We start from the raw sequence: 23,789 nt of genomic DNA, 5'->3' as shown, positions 1-23,789 counted from the left end.
GGGATCTCAGCTCAGCCAAGGAGCTCCCTGCCGAATGGAGTCTGGGTGCCCTCCACTTGCCCCTGGGAGGGCAGCTCTAGGCCCTCTCTTCGCCGATGAAGGCTCTGTGGATCTGCCGTCCCCCGTTGCTGTGATGGAGGCTCCGCTCCTGGGGTGACCATTTCTTCCTGCCCCAGCTATCCTCCCTGGGGAGCGGTGGGAGAACTGGCTCCACCCACTTAAGACTCCCCTTCCCAGAATGAGAAGCCTCCCTCGGCCATCTCTGTCCAGACTGAACCCGCCTCTTGCTGAGGCCCTGCCTGGCCTGAGGGCACGGTTGATACTGGTCTTACCCCTCCGGGCCTGTTACACACAGGGGTGTGAGGTTTCCCTTGGCCAGTGGGAGAAGCTGCTCACAAGGGGGACTTGCACTGCTGCCCTCCCCAGGGGATGTGTCCAGGGAGTGGCTATCCACTGCTGCCTGTCCCGGTGAGCTCGGGGCCCCAGGGAGCAGGGCTGCCAGTCCCTCTCTCTGCAGCCCCATCCCCTAACACCAGCCCCTCTGGGCAGGACCCACAGGCCAGCTTCAGGAACGGACTGAGTACTTGATCCTCCCACAATGGGGTGAAGCGAGGCCCTGGAGCCCTGAGTGGAAATAGTATCAGAGGTATACTGAGGTATCAGAGTATCAGAGGTATCCACAAAAACAACGAGCAGTCCGGGGGCACCTTAAAGACAAACAGATTTATTTGGGCATAAGCTTTCGTGGCTACAAAACCCACTTCTTCAGATGCATGGAGTGAAAGTTACAGATGCAGGCATTATATACTGACACATGAAGAGAAGGGAGATGCCTTACAAATGGAGAACCAGTGTTGAAGGCCAATTCAGTATGTGTGGATGTGGTTCACTCCCAATAATTTATGAGATGTCAATACCGAGAGAGAGAAAATTGCTTTTGTAGTGAGCCAGCCACTCCCAGTCCCTATTCAAGCTCAAACTGATGGTGTTAAGTTTGCAAATGAATTGTAGCTCTGCAGTTTCTCTTTGAAGTCTGTTTTTGAAGATTTTTGTTGCAGGATGGCTACTTTTCAATCTCTTATTGAGTGTCCAGGGAGATTGAATTGTTCTCCTACTGGCTTTTGTATGTTACCGTTCCTGATGTCTGATTTGTGTCCATTTATTCTTTTGTGTAGAGACTGTCCGGTTTGGCCAATGTACATGGCAGAGGGGCATTGCTGGCACGTGATGGCATAGATCACATTAGTAGATGTGCAGGTGAATGAGCCCCTGATGGTGTGGCTGATGTGATTGGGTCCTCTGATGGTGTCGCTAGAGTAGATATGGGGACAGAGTAGGCAACGGGGTTTGTTACAGGGATTGGTTCCTGGGTTAGTGTTTCTGTGGTATGGTGTGTAGTTGCTGGTGAGTATTTGCTTCAGGTTGGAGGGCTGTCTGTAAGCAAGGACTGGCCCGTCTCCCAAGGTCTGTGAGAGTGAGGGATTGTTTTCCAGGATAGGTTGTAGATTGTTGATGATGAGCTGGAGAGGTTTTAGCTGAGGGCTGTACGTGATGGCCAGTGGTGTTGTTTTCCTTGTTGGGCCTGTCCTGTAGTAGGTGACTTCTGGGTACCCGTCTTGCTCTGTCAGTCTGTTTCCTCACTTCCCCAGGTGGGTACTGTAGTTTTAAGAATGCTTGATAAAGATCTTGTAGGTGTTTGTCTCTGTCTGAGGGATTGGAGCAAATTCGGTTGTATCTTAGGGCTTGGCTGTAGACAATGGATCATGTGACGTGTCCTGGATGGAAGCTGGAGGCATGTAGGTAAGTATAGCGATCAGTAGGTTTCTGGTATAGGGTGGTGTTTATGTGACTATCACTTATTTGCACTGTAGTGTCCGGGAAGTGGATCTCTTGTGTGGACTGGTCCAGCCTGAGGTTGATGGTGGGGTGGAAATTGTTGAAATCCAGGTGGAATTCCTCAAGGGCCTCCTTCCCGTGGGTCCATATGATGAAGATGTCATTAATGTAGCGCAAGTAGAGGAGAGGCACTGGGGGACAAGAGCTGAGGAAGCCATGGGTGGCAGGTTTGTAGAAATTTTGGTGGTGCCCAGAACCCGCCCCCCCAACTTCGCCCCCTACCTGCCTAAGGCTCTGGGAGGGGGATTGGGTGGGGGGAGGAGGTCTGGGGTGCAGGTCCTGGGCTGGGGATTAGGGTGCAGGAGGGGTGCTGGGTGCAGGCTCCGGGCTGGGGAAGGGGGTGGGTGTGCAGGAGGGAGTGAGAGGTGAAGGCTCTGGGATGGAGTTTGGGGGTGGGAGGGGGTGCAAAGGGAGAGGGTGCAGGCTTTGGGAGGGAGTTTGGGGGCAGGAGGGGGAGCAGGGGTGAGGGCTGTGGGGATGAGGATGAGGGGGCTCAGGGCTGGGGCAGAAGATTAGGGTGTGGGGGGATGAGGGTTGGGGCTGAGGATGAGGGGTTCATGATGCAGGAGGGAGCTCAGGACTGGGGCAGAGGATTAAGGTGCGGGGGGATGAGGGATTTGGGGCGTTGGAGAGGCTCAGGGCTAGGGTGGAAGGGCAGGGTAAGGGCAGCCTGCCCTGCCATTAGCAGATGGGGGGCACTAGGTCCCTGGGGCAGCAGACAGCAGTTGCTGCCGGGAGCGGGGCTCCTCATAGGAATGTGCTACATGGGCAGCACAAGCAGGCACGGGAAAGGGGTGTGCAGATTTCTTCCAGGTAGGGAAGCGGCGGGGCAAGGGGGAGACCCACGGGGGCTGGGGCCCACTCCAGGCAGGGCCGGGGGAGAGACCCAGCTCCAAATATTGGTGGAGCAGAGCCCCCAGCCCTGAATATTGCTGAAGCTTGGGCACCACAAAATAATATAACCCGCTGCCTATGGAGGAAGCATTGTTCTAAGTCAGCCATAAAACTGTTGGCATACTGTGGGGCCAGGCGGGTACCCATAGCAGTGCCGCTGACTTGAAGGTATAAGTTGTCCCCAAATCTGAAATAGTTGTGGGTGACGACAAAGTCACAAAGCTCAGCCACCCGGTGTGCCGTGGCCTCATCAGGGATACTGTTCCTGACAGCTTGTAATCCATCCTCGTGTGGAATATTGGTGTAAAGAGCTTCTGCATCCAGGGTGTGTCTCGAAGATAGCTAGGAGTGCTGGTAGCACAGGGTCTGAGGCGAGAGTCCAAATAGATAATCCTGCCATTAGGGTGCCAATGCCTGAGATGATGGGACGTCCAGGGTTTCCAGGTTTATGGATCTTGGGTAGCAGATAGAATACTCCTGGTCAGGGCTCTAGTGGTGTGTCTGTGTAGATTTGTTCCTGTGCTATAGCAGGGAGTTTCTTGAGCAGATGGTGCAGTTTCTTTTGGTATTCTTCAGTGGGATTGGAGGATAGTGGCCTGTAGAATGTGGTGTTGGAGAGTTGCCTGGCAGCCTCCTGTTCATAATCCAACCTGTTCATTATGACTACAGCTTGTGTGGCACTAGGGGGAACCCAGACGTCCAGCCTGAGAGACTGTCACTGGCCTGGCCCGACACCTGTTCCCGTCCCCCTGCCCAGGGAGTGTCTGAGCTGGAGCTCCCTAGTGAGAGCAGAGGGGCTGCGGCTTGGCCAGCCTCGCTGGGGCTCTGTGCTGGGGCTGGGGCTAAGCTCTGATCTCCCCTGCAGATGGCGGTGCTGGAGATCCAGTCCAATGGGGACAGCCGAGTCTCAGAGGAGGCGATTGCTCGGGCAAGGCACTCCTTGGATGATCCCAACATGCGGGTGAGCGAGGCGGGCCGAGCCCCGCCAGGAAACACCAAGGACATTGCATAGAGGCCTAGCCACAACGCCCCACCTGCTGATGGGCTCAGGGCTCCCCCCAGTCACCTGTTATGGGGCTTGGGGCTCCCCCCACCTCAACTTCCTTCTCAGTCTCTGCAGGGCTTCAGAATCCCCCCCACGCCCTCGCAGTCCTAATCTCCCTCTCGGGAACTACGGGGCTCCCAATCCCCACTCCAGTCTCCTTCTCAGGGTCCATGGGGCTCCAGGTCCCCCCATTGGCCCAATCTCCCTCCAGCCCAACCCTCTGAATGGAGGGAGATTATATCTAGAGTCCCCAAGCTCTGTGGGGCAGGTCCTGGAGGCTAGTAGAGAGATGCTGGAGACCAACTTTAGGCTGCTAGGTAAAAGATTCAAGTCCAGGACCTGAAATGCTTCCAGTTCCACGCACAGGGCCATTAGACAGGCAGAACTACAGGGTCTCAATGCACGGATGAGACATTGGTGCAGGGAGGAGGGTTTTAGGTTTATTAGGAACTGGGGAACGTTTTGGGAAAGGAGGAGCCTATACAGGAAGGATGGGCTCCACGTAAACCAAAATGGAACCAGATTGCTGGCACGTAACATTAAAAAGGTGGTAGAGGATGTTTTAAATTAAGGACAGGAGGAAAGCCGACAGGTGCAGAGGAGCACGCGGTTCGAGCAGAGACATCTCTTAGGGATGAGTTTATCAAAGGGGAAACTCTGTATCCTAGTAAAGAGTATAGGAAAGAAGTTGGTAAAGTCCAGGTAGGAGCTTGTGAGGAACAGTCAAACCTACTGTTTAAATGTAACACATGAATATTGACAAAATATATAAATGCTAGAAGTCTAAATACTAAGATGGGTGAACTAAAGTGACTGGCATTAAACGAGAAGATTGCAGAAACTTGGTGGAATGAAGATAATCAATGGGAAATAGAATTGTAGGACTGGAAGGGACCTCGAGAGGTCATCTAGTCCGGTCTCCCACACTCATGGCAGGATTAAGTATTCTCTAGACCATCCCTGCAAGGTGTTTGTCTAACCTGCTTTTAAAAACCTCCCATGATGGAGATTCCACAACCTCCCTGGGCCATTTATTCCAGTGCTTAACTACCCTGATAGGAAGTTTTTCCTAATGTCCAACCTAAACCGCCCTTGCTGCAATTTAAGCCCATTGCTTCTTGTCCTGTCCTCAGAGGTTAAGGCGAACAATTTTTTCTCCCTCCTCCATATACCAACCTTTTATGTACTTGAAAACTGTTCTCATGGCCCCTCTCTGTCTTCTCTTCTCCAGACTAAACAAACCCAGTTTTTTCAATCTTCCCTCATAGGTCATGTTTTCTAGCCCTGTGATCATTTTTGTTGCTCTTCTCTGTACTTTTTCCAATTTGGCCACACCTTTCCTGAAATGTGGTGCCCAGAACTGGACACAATACTCCAGTTGAGCGCGGTAATACCAGGATACAAAATATACAGGAATGACAGAGTAGGTTGCACTGGTGGAGGCATTGCACTATATGTGAAAGAAAGCATGGAGTCAGATTAGTAAAAATCTTTAATGAATCAAATTGTACCATAGAATCTCTATGGATAGAAATTCCATGTTTGAATAATAAGAGTATAGCAGAAGGAATATACTACTGACCACGTGGCCAGGATGGTGAGGGTGATTGTGAAATGCTCAGGGAGATCAAAAAGGCTACCAAGGGAGAAAATGCAATAACAATAATAATAATAAAATACCCTCAAATTGATTGGGTACATGTCACCTCAGGATGGGATGCAAAAATAAAATTTCTAGACAGCATAAATGACTACTTCTTGAAGCAGCTTGTCCTGGAACACACAAGGGGAGAGACAATTCTTGATTTAATCCTAAATAGATCAAAAATCTGGTCCAAGAGGTGAATATAGCTGAACTGCTTGGTTATAGCAACCATAACATAATTCAATTTAACATCCTTGGGGGGTGGGGGAAATGCCAAAGAAACCCACTACAGTAGCATTAACTTCAAAAAGGAGAACTACACAATAATGAGGAGGCTCGTTACATGGAAATTAAAAGGAAGAGTCACAAGGGTGAAATGCCTGCAAACTGCATGGAGATTATTTAAAACACATAATAGAAGCTCAAACTAAATGTGAACCCAAAATAAAAACAGGAAGAGAAACAAAAAATGCCACCATGACTGAACAGCAGTGTAAAATAGGCAGTTAGAGGCAAAAATGCATCCTTTAAAAATTATAAGTCAAATCCTAGTGAGGAAAATGGAAAGGAGCAGAAACTCTGTCAAGTCAGGTATAAAAGTATAATAAAGCAGGCCAAGAAAGAATTTGAAGAGCAACTAGCCAAGGACACAAAAACTAACAGCAATTTTTAAAAAATACATCAGAAGCAGGAAGCCTGCCTAACAGTCAGTGGAGCCACTGGACAATTGAGGAGCTAAAGGTGCACTCAGAAAAGATAAGGCCATTGTGGAGAAGCTAGGTGAATTCTCTTCATTGGTCTTCACTGCAGAGGATATGGGGGAGATCCCCACACCTGAGCCATTCTTTTTAGGTGGCCAATCTGAGGAAGTGTCCCAGACTGCGGTCTCAATAGAAGAGGTGTAGGAACAAATTAACTTATTATTGTTTAATTTATCATCAGGACCAGATGGTATTCACCCAACAGTTCTGAAAGAACTCTAATATGAAAATTCAGAACTTAATAACTCTGGTGTGTAACCTATCACTTAAATCCTCCTATCTGGAGGATGGCATGGACTGAACCCTCAGCAAGTTTTCAGATGACACTAAACTGGGAGGAGTGGTAGATACGCTAGAGGGTAGAGATAGGAGACAGAGGGACCTAGACAAATTAGAACATTGGGAAAAAAGAAACCTGATGAGGTTCAACAAGGACAAGTGCCGAATCCTGCACTTAGGACAGAAGAATCCCATGCACTGCTACAGACTAGGGACCAAGTGGCTAGACAGCAGTTCTGCAGAAAAGGACCTAGGGATTACAGTGGACGAGAAGCTGGATATGAGTCGACAGTGTGCCCTTGTTGCCATGAAGGCTAACGGCATTTTGGGCTGTATAAGTAGGGGCGTTGCCGGCAGATCGAGGGACGTGATCATTCCCCTCTGTACAACATTGGTGAGGCCTCATCTGGAGTACTGTGTCCAGTTTTGGGCCCCACACTACAAGAAGGATGTGGAAAAATTGGAAAGAGTCCAGCGGAGGGCAACAAAAATGATTAGGGGGCTGGAGCACATGACTTATGAGGAGAGGCTGAGGGAACTGGGATTGTTTAGTCCGCAGAAGAGAAGAATGAGCAAGGAGTCATGGGACAAGAGGGAAGGTCCTCTCATGGATTAGTAACGGGTTGAAAGATAGGAAACAGGGGAGGAATGAACGGTTAGTTTTCAAAATGGAGAGAGGTAAATAGCAGAGTGCCCCAAGGATCTATACTGGGACCGGTGCTGTTCAACATATTCATAAATGATTTGGAAAAAGGGGGTGAACAATGAGGTGGGAAAATTTGCGGATCATACAAAACTACTCAAGATAGTTAAGTCCAATTCTGACTGTGAAGAGTTACAAAGGAATCTCACAAAAGGAATACTCAGGGACTGGGCAACAAAATGGCAGATGAAATTCAATGTTGATAGGTGCAAAGTAATGCACACTGGAAAACATAATCCCAACTATACATATAAAATGATGAGGTCTAAATTAGCTGTTACACCTCAAGAAAGATCTTGGAGTCAGTGTGGATAATTCTCTGAAAACATCCACTCAATGTGCAGCGGCAGTCAAAAAAGCGAACAGAATGTTGGGAATCATTAAGAAAAGGATAGATAAAATAAGACAGAAAATATCATAATGCCACTATATAAATCCATGGTACGCCCACACCTTGAATACTGCGTGCAGTTCTGGTTGCCCCATCTCAAGAAAGATATATTAGAATGGGAAAAAATGCAGAGAAGGGCAATGAAAATGATAGGGGTATGAAACAACTTCTACAGAAGGAGAGAGTAAAAAGACTGGGACTTCCATTTTAAAAAGGAGACAATTAACAGGGGATATGATAGAGTTCTATAAATCATGAATGCTGTAGAGAAAATGAATAAGGAAGTGTTATTTACCCCTTCACATAACACAAGAACCAGGGGTCATCCAATGAAATTAACAGGCAGCAGGTTTAAAACAAAGAAAGTAGTTCTTCACACAAGACCCAGTCAAGCTGTGGAACTCTTTGCCAGAGAATGTTGTGAAGGCCAAGACAATAACAGAGTTCAAAAAAGAATGAGAGAAGTTTATGGAGGGTAGGTCCATCAATGGCTATAATAGCCAGGATGGGCAGGGATGCAACAACCCTATGCTCTGGGTGTCTCTAAACCTCCAACTGCCGGAAGCATCTAGCACTGGTCATTATCAGAGACAGGATACTGGGCTAGTTGGACTGTTGGGGGGGGTGTCTAACAGCCCATCAGAATCAGCACCTGAGCGCAGAGGAAAGGCTCTCAGGTGCTGATTCTGATGGGCTGTTAGACACGCTCACCCCCCAATTCTTTTTCCAGTCTCCTTGCTGAATTTCCCCTGCATCCTCCACGCTCACATTGTTCAGCAGCGTTAGGAGCCAGCGCTCCTGGCAGCCCAGCCTCATGCTGCAACGGGACCCCAGGAACATTGTCCCCTTAAAGCGGTACCACGAATTCCACGATCATTGCACCGAAGTCTGTGCACTCTGCAGTGCCCTCTGGTGATGCTGCCCATTGGCATGAGGCTACTGGAGCCCTCACAGTATGGGCACTCATTGCCTCTCCTGGGCGTGAGCAGGAGACGGGCGGCTGTGGTGGGGCTGCAATGGGGGGAGGTCTCTGCAGTGCCGCAGGCTCATCCCCCCCCCCCCTTTTGCCTCTCAGGACTTCATTCTGGGGTGCCTGCTCCTCAACCCGGACAAGCGGCCGACAGCCCATAACCTGCTGTTCCACCAGGTGCTCTTTGAGGTCCACTCCCTCAAACTGCTGGCAGCGCACTGCTTCATCAACAACCAGTGTGAGTGGGGACGAGGAACAGGGACTCAGCCACAGCACCCTGGCACTAGACTGGGCCTTGAGCAGGGCTGTACCAGAGGCAGCCACCCAAATCCCTGCCCCAGCGTAGCCGAGGGCATGGAGAGGCTCTCTGGGCCCCTCCTCGGGGAAAGGGGAGGCTCAGGCCCCTACCTGTGGGGAGAGTCTGTGCAGAGCTCCCACCTGACAGGTTCTTCTCTTGGCTTTGCTGTAGACCTGATGCCGGAGAACGTGGTGGAGGAGAAGACGAAGGGGCTGGACCTGAACATGGTGATGGCGGAGATCCGGCGAGAGGGGCGGCCCGCAGTGCAGTGGAGGTGAGACCCCTGGGAAGGGGGATCTTGGGGAGCCCCAGCAGGGAAACCCTGCAACCTCCACGCCCAGCAAAGATGGCTTGGTGCTCCTAGTATCACTGCCCCACCTCTCCCCCAGCCCCCCTCTCTGCCCCTCCTTGCCCCACTGTCCTCCTCAGTAACCTCTCCCCTCCTGTTTCTCTTCCAGATACTCGGAAGTCTCCTTCCTGGAGCTTGACAAGTTCCTGGAGGATGTCAGGTGAGCCGGGGTTGGGTGGTGTCCCACGGATCCCTCAGCCAGGCCTGTTCAGAAGCTCCATGCATGGATAACATGCTGCCAGTGAGGCTCCAGCAGACAGGGCCTCAGCCCATCCGCTCCAGAGACCTGAGCTCAGGCTCTCTAGTGCAAGCACCTGTGGAGTGGCTGGTTTCGTTCAGTCCTGACTGCTGGGTGCCAGACAGTGCCTCGTCCCTGGGCTGCGTGGAGCTGCCAGTGTCATGAACACTGCAGGGAAGCGTTTGCAGAAATGTTTCCTTTCTGCTGAGTGGTTTCTGGGTCAGTTCCTGATTTGTCCCCCTCCCCATGGGGGCCGTTCTGTCCACAGCCCCTGAACCATGCGGGCCCCCAAGGCAGCCATGTCTGGAGTGGGGGGGAAGGGCTTGTGCCCTGCTGCCTCCCCCACATCAACAGGGCCCAGCTTCTCCTCCTCCTGGAGCACAGCTCCCCCGGGCCATGACCCTTCCCTCGCCCCTGGCTAGCTGGGTCCGCCTGACCTGTGTCTCTGCGGCAGGAATGGGATCTATCCCCTGATGAACTTCGCTGCCACCAGGCCCCAGCTGCTCCCGCGTGCGCTCTCCCAGCCTCAGGAGGACCCCCAGAAAGCCAAGACCCCCACCCCGGAGCCCTTCGATGTGGAGACGAGGAAGGTAAGGGCGAAAGTGGGACCATTTCAAATGCCACCCTGGGGACAGCACCCCTGCTGGAACTGGGCAGACAGTGCCCTTCTCTGCTGCACTCTTGCCCTGTGGACTCCCCTCCCACGGGTCTGGAGTGCCCCGCTGTGAGTCCTTCCGCAGGCACAAGAGAGACGTTTCCAGTGCCCACAGTGAGTGCTGTGAGCTCCCCACTTGGGATCGAGTTAATGCACTTTGTTCTCAGCCGTGACCTGTCAGAGCAGCCAGGCTGGGCTGGGGCGGGTCTCTGGTGCATTTCCCAGTAGGTCCATGGACAGCACTAAAGCCCAGTGCATGATGGGAGGCAGGGATTGATTATTCTTTGATCCTGACATTACAGTGAGACCCCAGCTGAGATCAGGCTCCAGTTCTGTTGGGTGCTGCACAGAGAGGGAGAGAAATCCCTGCCCCACACTGCTTGCGCTCTGGTGGAAGGTACAGTCTTGCCAACTGGGCAGAGCAAAGAATTGAAGGGAGAAGGGGAGTGGGGCAAGCATGACTGGAGGCACGGTTACAGACACTCTCTTTATTACTCCTATTTATTCTTTGTATTATGGTAGCTCTAGATGTGGGTGTTGTAGAAATATATAACCGAGACAGTCCCTGCCCCAGAACACTTACAGTCCAGGTGTAGGACTGGAGACAGTAGGTGGATATAACAGGCAGAGGAGGCACAAGGAAACAGTGAGACTATACAGGTCAGGATGAAAAGCAGAGGTCACAGCACACCAGCTGCCTGGACCTGGCAGCAGGGGGTGTTAAGGAGGGATTTGAAAGAGGACAATGAGGTGGCTTTGCAGTGTGTTTCGGGGAGCTTCTCCCTTGCACAGGGGGGTGCAATGAGAGATGGCTTGTGGGGAAATTTCTAAAATGGGCAATCAAGACTGGCATCATTTCCTGAATGAATGAAGGAGTGGACATGTCTATGGTACATGAAAAAAGATGGGGCAAGCGGAGATAGGTCATCAAAGGCTCTACAGCAGGGGTGGGCAAACTTTTTGTCCTGAGGGCCACATCTGGGTATGGAAATTGTATGGCAGGCCATGAATGCTCACAAAACTGGAGGTTGGAATGTGGGAGTGGGTGAGGGCTCTGGCTGGGGAAGCGGGCTCTGGGGTGGAGCCAGAAATGAGGAGTTCAGGATATGGGAGGGGGCTCTGGGCTGGGGCAGTGGGTTGGGGTGCAGGGGTGGGGGTTAGGACTCTGGTTGGGGGTGTAGGCTCTGGGATGGGGTTGGGGGTGCAGGAGGGTGCTCCTGGCTGGGACCGAGGGGTTCGGAGGGCAGGAGGGGGATCCGGGCTGGGGCCGGAAGTTGGGGCATGGGAGGGGTCAGGAGTGTAGGCTCCAGGCGGAGCTTACCTCAAGCAGCTCCTGGAAGCAGCGGCATGGCCCCCTCTTCGGCTCCTATGCGGAGGTGCAGCCAGGCGGTTCTGCGCGCTGCTCCTTCCGCAGGTGCCCAGCCAATGGGAGCTGCGAAGGCAGTGCTTGGGGCGGGGCCGGGGGCAGTGTGTGGAACCCCCTACGCGTAGGAGCCAGAGAGGGGACATGATACTGCTTCCAGGAACCACATGGAGCCATGGCATGCACAGAGTGGGGCAAGCCCCGGACCCCGCTCCCCGGCGGGAACTTGAGGGCCAGATTAGAATATCTGAAGGGCCGGATGCAGCCTCCGGGCTGTAGTTTGCCCACCGCTGCTCTACAGTGAAGGCACCTAGTGTATGTCTTTGAAGTGGAAGAGGTGCTAGTGGAGGGACACAAAGGGGGGAATCAAAACGAGAAGCCAGGAAGAAGACTTCTGTGCTTATTGTTTGTAAAGCCATATTGCCTACGAGCCCCTGTGAACAGCGCTAGGCACTGCACAAACACTGACCAGAAAGACAGCCCTGCCTCAAAGAGCTGACAATCTAAGTAGCTGTGTTTTTAAGGGCTATAGGTGAATCTAAATGGCATTTGTCAAGGCCAGAGACGAGGAGGTTGCTGTAGCAGGTATGTGAGATGATGAGGGCCTGGATGAGAGGTTTAGCTGTGTGGACAGAGATTAAAGGGCACCGCCTCCTGTCATATGCAGAGTTCAACCACCAGGCGATAGCCGATAGCCTCTGTATCGAGGGAGGCTAGACATTGTAAACCAGACTCCAGACGTCAAGCGAGGCACCCTTCTACCACAGGTTATTCTCTGCGATGCTGCCCCAAGGTCACAGCATGGGGAGGAAACCAGGCCAGGCCAATTCATGGTCCGGTCTGGACCTTTGCTCTGACCCAGTGTGGCCGTTCTTATGGCTGTGGCAACTGTGGATGAGCCAGAGAGTAGTCTACTGAGCCTGGTCCAGTGTCTATGGACAAGGAGGCAGGTTCACTAATGGATTACTGAATTTATTTAGGCCCGGCCTACACTAGGAAATTAGGCCAGTATAACTGTTGCTGAGGGATGTGAAAAATCGACACTCCTGAGTGATGCAGTTAAACCGACCTACCTCCTGGTGTAGACAGTGCTAGGTCAACAGGAGAATTCTGCCGTCAGCCTAGCTACCTACAGTCCCTTGGCATAGCTGGTGTCTACACTGAAGCGCTACAGCAGCGCAGCTGCACCACTGCTGTGTTGCATGTGTAGACAAGCCCCTAGGGAGTTACTCTTTCCCACTGGTGCTTCCATTGTGTGAGAACATTGTGTGGCAGCATGGACCATCCATGCATGCGAAAGGGCCGGTAGCGCTCTTGTCCCGGAGTGCATGAACTGCCACAGCAAAGTGGGTCAAAGAGAAGAGCCATCATGTCACACCCCAGTCAGCAGAAGTGGGATTCCGCCCCGAGTACAAGCTGGTGCTGAACGTTGTTGTTGTCAGAGCGGTACCGATATGGTGCTCTGCTTTCTCCTTGTTGATATCACTCGGCTGCGTGCATGAGTTCCCTCTGTGTGCTGCCCCAGCTCTGCAGATAGCTGACACAGCAGACCCGACGAGAATCCCCAATAACCACAGAGTCCAGTAAGATGCAAAGCCACGTCGGCTAGGTTTATTGCGACCTCGGACACCCGTGCAGGGTCCCCGTAGATTACTTAGTCTACCGGGCGTACTGCGAGAGAGTGCCTCTTGGCAATGGACCCGGCTTAGTGGCGGGACTTTCCACTCCCCCTACGGCCGGACAAAGGCACCTCCCCAGGGGTGCATTCTTATACACAGATACAAACAAGTTACACATCACACCTGACGTATTAAGGTACAACCTCTCTACGTAGCAAGTTACAACCCTTCTACGTATTAAGGCACTGCCTTCTACCTTGTACATGTTGGTTCAAACAAAACAACTCTATCCATCATTTTACCCTTTTGCCCCTGTCATTGGGATGGGTCGGCCTGTCCTTTCGTTATCTATGGAATGTTTTAGTATAATATGTTCTAATACTGTGTTTATTTTTTGGTATGCTAGGTGAATATGTATTTCTGCAGCATCAGCCCTTTTCGTGCCAGCTTCTGTGAACCAAGCCAGCCTCTGGCTCACAGCTTCACTTTGCTTTTTGTTAGCAAAGTCTTGTTCATTACTTCAGTTCAGGCCTCAGGCCTCATACTAGGCCTTTATCAGGGCCTGCACTTACTACAGTTGTTTCCTCTCTGAGAATGGGGCATCGGGCAGCTGGAAAGCCTGGATCATAATGGCGTTTTGCAGAAAGAAGTGGCAGGATTAGAACCCGGCCTGGATGTGAGGATCTAGAGGGAGGGCTGAGTGGAAGGTGACACCCATATTACAGACTTGAGTGGCAGGGAGGATGGAGGTGTTGTCTACAGTGATTGAGAAAGGAGGTAGGAGAGGCTGGGGAGGGGAAAGATTAAGAGCTTGGAACAATTTGCAAGTGGTGAGTCAATCAGAGTTTTAGGGCCTAAATAACTGCTGCTTTCACTAGGCGCTGGTTTCCTCCGGGTCCCAGGGGTGCTCAACCCCCTGCTCCGCCCCAGGTCCCACCCCACCCAACCCCTTCCCCCAAGCCTCCACCCCGCCTCACCTCTTCCTGGCCCCGGCCCTGCCCCCTCCACCCCTTCCCAAACCCCCAGCCCTGCTCTGTCCCAGGCCCCACCCAGCCCCTTCCCTCCAAGCCCCCTCTCCGCTCCGCCTCTGGCCACCCCTTCCCCCAAGTCCCCATCCCCACTCTTCCCCCACTCCGCCTCTTCCTGCCCAGTTCCACCCCATTCCCGCTCCTTCCCCTCCCTCCCGGCGCCTCCTGCATGCCATGGAACAGTTGATCTGTGGCGGGCAGGAAGCACTGGGAGGGAGGGGGAGGAGTGGAGGCACTGGGGGTGTGGGAACTTGGCTGCCGGTGGGTGCTAAGCACCCACTATTTTTTTTCCGTGGGTACTCCAGGGCTGCAGCACCCACAGAGTCTGCGCCTATAGCTGCTTTATAACAATCCGGAGGGGACAAATGTGCCAGTGTCTCCGTGTTGTCAGATACTGTATCATTGTCCCCCTCTCCCCTCAACCTCTGGGGACCACTGGGACTGTGGGCTCCTTGGCCAGGCCCACGGCCATGACTGTGTGTGTTTGTGCAGGGCACAGCTCAGTGGGGTCCTGGCCCCGACTGGGGGCCGCTTGTGCTGCCTTACTAACAATTAGAACATGAGACATTAATGATCTCAGATGTGCCGCCTGCCACCAGCACCAGCATTTCAAAACTGGATTTTCAGAACTGGAGTGAAGTCCATATTTGAGTGCTTGGCTAACCCGGTGCTGGCAGAGAATGGGGGCAAGGGCGCTCATCAGGCAGGAGGAGACGGCATCAGTGAGACAGCTGCCAGGGCTAATGGAGGAAGGAGGAAAAAAACTGCCTGGCTGGAGACAGGAGGGTTAGAGGCTGTGGGTGGTGGGGAGGGAGGTCTTGTCAGGTGATGTGACTCTGTGTTTTTTAAATGTTTGCAGGATCCTACTCGGTTCAGTGGGGTCAGCAAAGCAAACAAGTATCAGGGTGCAGAAGGAATGTGCTAGGGATGTGCTAGTGCCATTCGGTACATAGATGGGACCCTGCGCCCCATGCTGGTTGCCCTAGCTCAGACAGGGCCCGACAGGAATTGAGGGGGCTCAGCGACAGGGGATGGGGATGACTGGGGCTGAGGAGACCCCTGGCTAGGAGAGCCAGGAGCCTGGGGCTCTGTGGTTTGGAGAGGGGCCATGGTGGACGGGTACAGAATAAATGCTGAGGTTCACCAGGTGTCAGCCAGGCCAGGAGCATCGCAGGGTCAGGAAGCTGCAGGCAAAGTATATGGCCACGAACACCCAGAGTTGTAATATTAAAACGTAACCAAGAGTTTGGGAAGGGCTGTAACCCCTCCTGCTTCGGGGGGGAGCCAACCCCTAACAAACGGGGATAGGAGGAGATTTTCCTTGAGGGGAAGGTTACTCCATAGAATCATAGAGTCTCAGGGTTGGAAGGGACCTCAGGAGGTCATCTAGTCCAACCCCCTACTCAAAGCAGGACCAAACCCAACTAAATCATCCCAGCCAGGGCTTTGTCAAGCCTGACCTTAAAAACCTCTAAGGAAGGAGATTCCACCACCTCCCTAGGGAACCCATCCCAGTGCTTCACCACCCTAGAAAAAAAGGTCATCAAGTCCAGCCCCCTGCCTTCACTAGCAGGACCAAGTACTGATTTTTGCCCCAGATCCCTAAATGGCCCCCTCAAGGATTGAACTCACAACCCTGGGTTTAGCAGGCCAATGCTCAAACCACTGAGCTATCCCTCCCCTGTTAGGATAACTGTCCCCTACACAGTGTTCTGGCACCTTCCTCTTAATCAGCTCGTGCTGCCCCTGGCAGGGACAGGTACTGGTTCAGCTGGACCCTGGGCTGGCCCAGTCTGGCAATTCCAATGCGACAGAAATGGGGGAGGGAATGGGAGAAGGTTTTAGGTGGCATATAGGCAGCTGGGGTTGTGGGATGTAAGTTGGAGGGGGAAGCCAAGCTGCTTGGCCAGGGATATGGCAGAGCTGAGGAGGGGAGAGCGCATATGTCCTGTGCTGCTCCCATGCTGATGTTTGTCTTGGTCTCTCCTAGGTGGTGCAGATGCAGTGTAGCATGGAGATGAATGAAGAGAAGGCCCAGTGGCATGTAAGTGATGAGCCCAGCAGAGCTCACAGCACTGGGCCAGTACCAGAGCATGACCCTGTCGGTCTGTCCTTCCCCTTTTCCCTCAAACAAAGGTTGGTAGGACATTTGTTACAGTGGCAGGCAGGGGCCCACTGTGTGGGGTGCTGCAGAAACAGAGTCCCAGCTAGCGAGTTCCAGCAGGGTGCCCCAAAGAGCTCCCTGGTTTTAGGAAGACAGCTGGGCCGGTGATCCAGGATAAGCGGCATGGAAGAAAGCAGAGACATATGGGGGTGGCGCTGGCACTGTTGGTGGGGCAATGCAATAAGAGCAGTGAAGGCTGATGGAGTGCTGATTACCAGTCTCCTAACGAGCAAAACGAGGTGATCCCAGCAGTAACCATCAGTAAAGCAGACTTCTGTCCCCAGTAACATACAACACTTGAAGACAGTGGAGCCAGGAGCAGCACTGGAGGATTAAATCAGGCCAGGCAAACCTGACTGCCGCATTGGCTAGAATTAGTCAGTGGGGCAGGGACTGTCCTGCTGTGTGTGGGCAGCGCTGCTAGGACAGGATCAGCAGTAACAAGAACACAGCAGAGTCCATCTAGAAGTTAGTAAAGCAGCTCCTCAATCTGCGTCAGGGTCAAACTCCAGGGTCTCACATGTTGACCTGTGCTTCCTCCAAGACCTGCTGTTACACCCTGTGCTCTGCCCGCTGCCTCTCACTCTTGACCCTGAGAATTCATTACACCACACCCTGTGCTTAGAGATGACCCCTCTTCTGTGCATCCGGTGCCAGCTCAGCCCCTTCATTGCCTTCCCCAAGATTCACTGCTGTCACATAGGTTGTGTCTAGATGAGCAGGTTGCACTGGTTTAACTCACAGCAATTTTTAAACCAATGTAGTTAAACTGGTGCAAGCCCCTGGGTGGCCGCTCTTGGGAGCTGAAGAGAAACTGAAGTATGTTGCTCTTAAATCAAAATAAGTGCCCACATCAGGGTTAGCATCGGTTTAGCTAAATCAGCTTAAAATCACACCTTCAGTTAAACCAGTGCTGCTTTCTTGTGTAGACAAGCCTGAACCCAAACCCCAGATCTGAACCCTGCCAAGCTGGGCCAGCTCTGAGTTTAGTGGGTGGCTACTTTCCTATAATGGGGCAAACCCAAACATGAGATGCAAACTCATGAACTATGGGAGGGGATCAAAATCCACAGACCTGTGTCTCTTTCTGTTGCTTCTCTCCTGTCTGTGGCCTCCCACACCTGGTCCTTGCAGCCTCCTGGTGTTTCTCCAAAGTTGACTGTAAGCTCCTTAGGGGTAGGGCCCTTGCCGCCATAAGAACAGCCATACTGGATCAGAGCAAAGGTCCATCTAGCCCAGTATCCTGTCTTCCGACAGTGGCCAATGTCAGGTGCCCCAGAGGGAATGAACAGAACAGGGAATCATCAAGTGATCCATCCCGTTGTCCATTCCCAGCTTCTGGCAAACAGAGGCTAGGGACTCCATGTGTTTTGTGGGGGCTGGGTGCCCCCATGGTGCCATATAAATCAGTACTTGTCACAGGTCTAACACTGGCTGCAGCGTCTCTCCGTTCTGCTTGGCCAAGTTGTGTAGTCACACAGGGGCTAATATTAGCTAATAGGCCATGACCAAAGGGGGTTGGTAAATGGCCAGGGACGACACTGGGGGATGCTGGGACTAGAGCTGGGTCTCCTCTGATCTGGAAGAGGAGAGCATAAGTTGCAGATGCTACTTAATGGGGCAGAGTTGTGACCAGCAAAGTCAGAGAAATGCAGGCGCCTGAGGAGAGCTGAGCCTTGGGCATGGAATAACAGCCTGAGACTCAGACAGTGCTCCTGGGGTGCGGGGAGATGCCTGGGAAGATGGACACGGAGAGAGACTTGGGGGTTGGGGGCAGCAAATCAGACCTGAGTCTGCCATGCGGTACGGCAGTACAAAGTCCAGTAGGAGTGTGGATATGGCTCCCTCTTCTCCAGGGTCCCACGGAGACCCCAGCTGGGATCCTGCATTCAGCTCCAGGTCCCTCAATCCCAGATATCTCTCCTAGAACAAGGATGGGGGTGATTCCTCTGCTGTGGTGCAAGTGTGCCTGGGATCCCTTGTTCATCTCTTGGGGGTTCTGTGATTCCAAAGGGACAGGATCATGATTTGAGGGGTCTCCTTTAGGAAGAGGGAGCTGTATCCAGGATCTGGTGATTTTGATCTGTGGCTCTTTTATCATTGCAAGGACAATAATGACACTAGGGCTTGTTCTATTCAGCTAACATTCTCCTGAGGGATCCTTGGAGGGATCCTGAGCCCTTTATCCTCTGTGAGGAACTCCCAGAGCACTCACTGCAGCCTGGAGTGAGGTCGGAGAGGGAAAGACTTGGGATTGTTGCACTGGGCGGGGTGTCTCCGACCCTACCCTTCTCCCAGTGTAATGTAACATTTTAGCTGTGATAGAGGAAAGGGCACATTCATTCCAGGCAGGACATTCAAAGGGCAGTCTGACCGGCTACCCGCGATCTCCTGCACCAGCACTACCCGCTACCCTCTGGTGCTGGCTGAAGGAGCTGCACTTTCCTCTCCTAAGGAGAAGCTGATGCTCTTTTCTAATATGCTCTCTCTTCCTGCTGCAGCTCACGCTCTTGCTAACCCTGGAGGACAAGCTGCACCGACAGTTAAGCTACGACCTGCTGCCAAGTAGGTTTATTTATAATTACCATTTCCTATTATTGACCTAGTAGTCGTGCCTGAGGGCCCTGAGCAGGGTTGGGCCCCCATGGCACAAGGCCATGCTCAGACTTACAGGAGGACGTGGTCCTTACTCCAAAGAGCTCACAGGCTGTTTACAACCAGGTTTCCCTTCCTCTCTGTACTGGAGGAGGCAGCCTGAACCCTGCCAGCCAGGTGCAGGGTCCTGCCCACCTGTGTCCCCAGAGCAGTGGGTGTCCGGAGCTCACAGCCTTTGGGAGCATAGTGGAATGGCCATTAGGAACATTCATAGAAGATCAGGGTTGGAAGGTACCTCAGGAGGTATCTAGTCCCACCCCCTGCTCAAAGCAGGACCAACCCCAACTAAATCATCCCAGCCAGGGCTTTGTCAAGCCTGACCTTAAAAACCTCTAAGGAAGGAGATTCCACCACCTCCCTAGGTAACTCATTCACATTATCCTGATTAGAATTTCACTTCTGCACCCCAGTACTGTGACACCTGTCAAGAGAAGAGGAAGTAGGTAGTTTCTCCCCTGAGACAGCAGCCTTTTTCTGCAGCTTTAGTAAAGGGGAAAAGTCCATGGCTGAGTGATGAGCTGCCCTTGTATGGTGTGAAAGTTCCTGGCCATTCATCCTGGCTCTGCTGCAGAGCCCAGAGGTGGTTCTCTTCAGAGCATGCCCAGTCCCAGCCCGACTCATGGGGAAGACAGGAGCCCTCTGGAGGAAAGTGCATCCATCTTTATCTAGCGCCCTGGAGTCAGAGTTCTTTATCTGGCCTCACAGACAGCCGAAAAGCCCAGGGCCAGGGATCTCCCTGCACAGGGCTTGGTATCATAAAAGGCCCTTTTTGGTTTCTGAGCCAAAATGAGCCAAGAATGTCAAAAGGGCGTTCTGCTGAGATGGCCACACTTTGCCTGGTCTGGGAGTGGAACCTGGCAAAGCTCATTCCAACCGGCACTTGGTGTGAGGCCCACTCGGTGCTCACCTACACACTCTGTCTGCCCCATAGTCGCATGGGCTGGTGCTCAGCCAGCCCTAGGCTCACTCCATCTGTGTCCCCAAAGCCAAATGTGTCAGCAAAAGCTTCCAGCTGGGCTGTGTGCCAGGAGAGGTGCTCTCTGGAGCTGCATGAATTTCCTGTTCTCACAGTTAACCCTGTTTCTGCAGCTGACAGTTCCAAGGGCTTGGCCTCAGAGCTGGTGCACTACGGATTCATTCATGAGGTGAGCCTCCTCCCTTCTCCTTTAGAATCTGCGCGGCTCCCTCGGGCAGGGATCTGCTGCCAATATATTAACACAGGACTCTATAATTCTCCACAACACCCTATGCCTCAGGGGCATGAGGGCTGCCGAGGGGGAGGACCTGGGCCTGGGGAGTTCACTCATTTTCCTATATAAGCAAGCTTGTTCTTATGACTGTGATCAGGGTCAGACAGGGCCAGTTTATGGTTGCATGATGAACCCACTACTTTTTACCACCCTGCCACTCTTTGGCTATCTGCTTTGCTCAGGCCTTGCTCCAGGCTGCTCCAATGACAGGAGTAGCCACATTATCATGGCATGAGTCACACAGTGAGTGGGACCAAATTTAAAAATTATTCTGGAGTATGAAACCAGAAGAGCTGCCTAGATCAAAGAGCCCAGATGACTCTCTGCCACCTCCTGCCTCCCCCAGAGAAGCACCCAAGCCTGCTGCTGCCCCAAACAGCAGTCACTGACCTACACTGCAGCTTTCTACCTGGCCAGAAGATGGAATCAATTCCCTCACCATCAAACTTGTGCATAGCACATTTCTCTTCAGTGGCCCCAGAGCTAGGGAGGGCCCAGCTAGTTCAGCAGTCCAGAGCCAGGGGAATGCAGATGCTTCGAGTAGCAGAGCAGCCTGGAGGAAGCCTGGCTAGGAGGAAGCAGACACACTTATTTTTGCCAAAAAATGGTGTCGCGTTTTGGCCATGAGTTGGGAATTTGGAAACCGTAAGTGAAGTCGGAGAATTCCTCAGTCTGAATCCTGACCTTACCCAATCAGTTAGTCAGCTCCTTTGACAAACAGCTTTATCTGCTGGGCACTTGCAAGATGGTGCATTTATACTTCGTTCCTGGACGAGTATTTCTGGAAAATACGTGGCTCCTGGTACAATCTGTTGATTCGAAAGTCAAACAATTTCCTGTTAAGAAGCAGAGAGAAAAGTCTTTCACAAGCTGGTGATTTTGTGGGTGTTGTGGTGTGTGTGACCCTCTGCGGCAGGGAAATTAACCAATCCTTCCTTCACTTGGGTAGGAGAATGCTACCACGAGGCTCCTGGCAATCCAATGACCCCTCTACAGCATCAGTTGCTCTGCTTACCTTACCTTTGTCTCTCTGGATCTCCACAGCCCTGTACATCTGCAGTCATGCTCACCAGGTCTTCTCTTCTCCTTGCTAACATAGAGACATGAGGTGATAGTGAGGATTAGATGCAGGGAGTGCTCTCAGCTACACCAAGCCTAATTAACCTGCTGATTCCTTTCTCCTAGGATGACTGTGAAATGCTGGCCAACTTCCTAGAAAATGCTTTTCACAAGCACCGGTCTCCTCCCTTGTGAGTCACCCCGATAAGTTCTGGGCAGACAGGTGCCCCCAAAGGAGGATGGGAACTGTCCCAGGCCAGAAGGAACTGTAGGGCTCTTGATCAGGCTTTCCGCTGCAGAGGTGACCTTGCTATTTGTTCCTGGCTGTATCTCTACTGTCCATCCAGCCTGTGATTCAGAATGAAAATGGCAAGAAGAGAAAAGACCAGCAAACATGAGGCATTACCAGGAACCCGCCAAGAATGTGCTCTCTAGTCTCCACTTCTGAAGGAGGCCAGGGCAAGCGGTGAGGTGGTTTTAGGAGTGGAGGATCATGCAGGAAGCTTTTGGTTGGCAGGGTTTTTGAAGATGCAAGAGCCCACAATTGGTAAATTTACCTCTGGGAGCAAGAAGCACCTTCCCTGTGGGCACTGGGGGCCATCACTTTGCTTTCTCAGCTGGAAGTGGTTACAGCAGGGGGTGAAAGAGTGGGGGGAAGTGCAGGTTTGGGAGGATCTTGAGCAGTTTCCTGTCTGCCATATTCCACACCTTTTCCAGGCCTGATTCCTCCTGCTCTGCTGGATTCCCCCAGGGCAAAGGATCCATTGCGATGCCTTATAATAAGAACTGGACTCCCTCTGCTAGGCTGAGAAGAGGACATTGTGAGCTTGACTGAAAGGGCATGGGAAGAAATTTCAGGAATCCAGAACCATCAGGTGGTTCATAAAATATGGACCAACAGAACCACCACTGGTGCTGAGCACAGCCTCTGTCATTTCAGTTGGTGAATTTTTGGAAGGCTAAGAGACAAAGTCCTAGGGAAAAGCCTTGATGTCTCTTCCCTGTTTCTCCTGTGAAATTTCTATCATTAGACGGGAGAATGGGGGCAAATATAGCTGCTGATTTGTCAGGTTCAAGATTGGTGCATTATGCAAATAGGAATTGTGTATCAACCGCTGTGCCATGCTGCTCTGCCTGCACCTTGCTGCTCTGGGTGTACTGTTCACACTATGCCATATGAGCCATACTGCACTGACTGTATCATGCTATGCTGACTTTCTTACACTGTGCCTGATTCCCTGTCTAGTACTGGCTGTGTATGCTTTGCCATGCAGCACAGACTTTATCATGGTATGCTGGGTTTGCCATGCTAAGCTGCTTTGCCAAGCTGTCCTGGCTGTTTAATTATGTGGGTTTTCCAAGTTGTGCTAACTTTGCAGATACAGACATTTCAATAAATCAGTTGAAAAGACCAAACCCCATCACAAACCATAACTGAGTGACCCACTTGGGGTCTTTGTGGATTGTTTACTCTCCCCATTACACAAAGAAGGGGTAAAGTAGCTTCCTCCATGTCCAACTGGCTTATCCAGAGTCAGGTACACTGAAATGCTGAACAGATTAGGTGGAGAAACATTCTCCTAATGCTCGGTTCAGTGGGGCTTCTCACTCTTTCTGCTTATGCCAGGACAAGTCTGGGCTTGAGTTTATGGAAATGCTGAAAGCTTTCTTTGTGCTGTGCTTGCTTCATGTCCATGATGGAGCAATTAGCTCTAGTTCAGCTCCTAGCTTTTCCCCTTGCTGATTTCTTTGTATAACTAACAAGTTACAGCTTGATTTCGCTAGAGAATTTTCCTGACAGTGACTTTGCTGTGTTCTGCAGTGGTGTATTCATTCGCTAACCTCTACACAATTCCTAGAGTACATGATGCATTAGGCAAGGACGATCTGAGGTTGAGGAATGAAGCCCCACACCCTGAAAGAGCTCCAGCTTGTAAAACAAAACAAAACACTGCAGTCTGTCTGCTCAGCACCAAGGACTGTTGTGTTTTTTTCCTCAACACACACCCCCTCCTCCAAAGTATTTTTTTCTGGCAGAAGAACTCATTAAAAAAATCGAGTGCAAAACAAGCCAAAGGGCTTATAACCCATATCTTAGGTACTTATATGGCCCCCATCCATTTAGTATCCGAGTGCCTCACACTCTTTAAATACAATGCTATGTGATTCACCTTTGTGAGCCTGTATCTCATTCTGTAAGTGTGAAAAGGCACACATCCGAAAGGGAAAGCTTCCAATTCTGTATTAACTGACTAATTAAGTCTGCCACTCTTTTGCATCTGCTTTCCAATTTATTTTATTTCATGCTCACATGAACACTATACCAGGATTCACAAGACTATAACAGGGTTCAAAAAATAACTAGATAAATTCATAGAGGATCGGTCCATCAATGGCTATTAGCCAGGATGGGCAAGAATGGTGTCCCTAGCCTCTGTTTGCCAGAAGCTGGGAATGAACAACAGGGGATGAATCACTTGATGATTCCCTGTTCTGTTCATTCCCTTTGGGACACCTGGCATTGGCC

At 51.8% G+C, this 23,789-nt stretch overlaps 1 protein-coding gene across 1 annotated transcript in view; it reads left to right on the top strand.

The window, feature by feature from the left end:
* NRBP2 (nuclear receptor binding protein 2) overlaps positions 1 to 23,538 on the top strand; it is a 53,832-nt gene extending 30,294 nt beyond the window's left edge. Inside the window, exons 9-17 of the mRNA XM_045007863.1 lie at positions 3,656 to 3,751; positions 8,690 to 8,822; positions 9,054 to 9,156; positions 9,341 to 9,391; positions 9,924 to 10,059; positions 16,125 to 16,178; positions 18,800 to 18,863; positions 20,043 to 20,098; positions 21,389 to 23,538. Coding sequence (XP_044863798.1) covers positions 3,656 to 3,751; positions 8,690 to 8,822; positions 9,054 to 9,156; positions 9,341 to 9,391; positions 9,924 to 10,059; positions 16,125 to 16,178; positions 18,800 to 18,863; positions 20,043 to 20,098; positions 21,389 to 21,457 — 762 coding nt within the window. The 3' untranslated portion in view covers positions 21,458 to 23,538. The remainder of the gene's footprint in view (positions 1 to 3,655; positions 3,752 to 8,689; positions 8,823 to 9,053; positions 9,157 to 9,340; positions 9,392 to 9,923; positions 10,060 to 16,124; positions 16,179 to 18,799; positions 18,864 to 20,042; positions 20,099 to 21,388) is intronic.
* Positions 23,539 to 23,789: the final 251 nt, after the last annotated feature.

Source organism: Mauremys mutica, chromosome 2 (genome assembly GCF_020497125.1).
Source record: "Mauremys mutica isolate MM-2020 ecotype Southern chromosome 2, ASM2049712v1, whole genome shotgun sequence".
NCBI lineage: Eukaryota > Metazoa > Chordata > Testudines > Geoemydidae > Mauremys > Mauremys mutica.
Note: the sequence above shows the minus strand (reverse complement) of the source record. Positions and strands in the feature narration are given on the sequence as shown.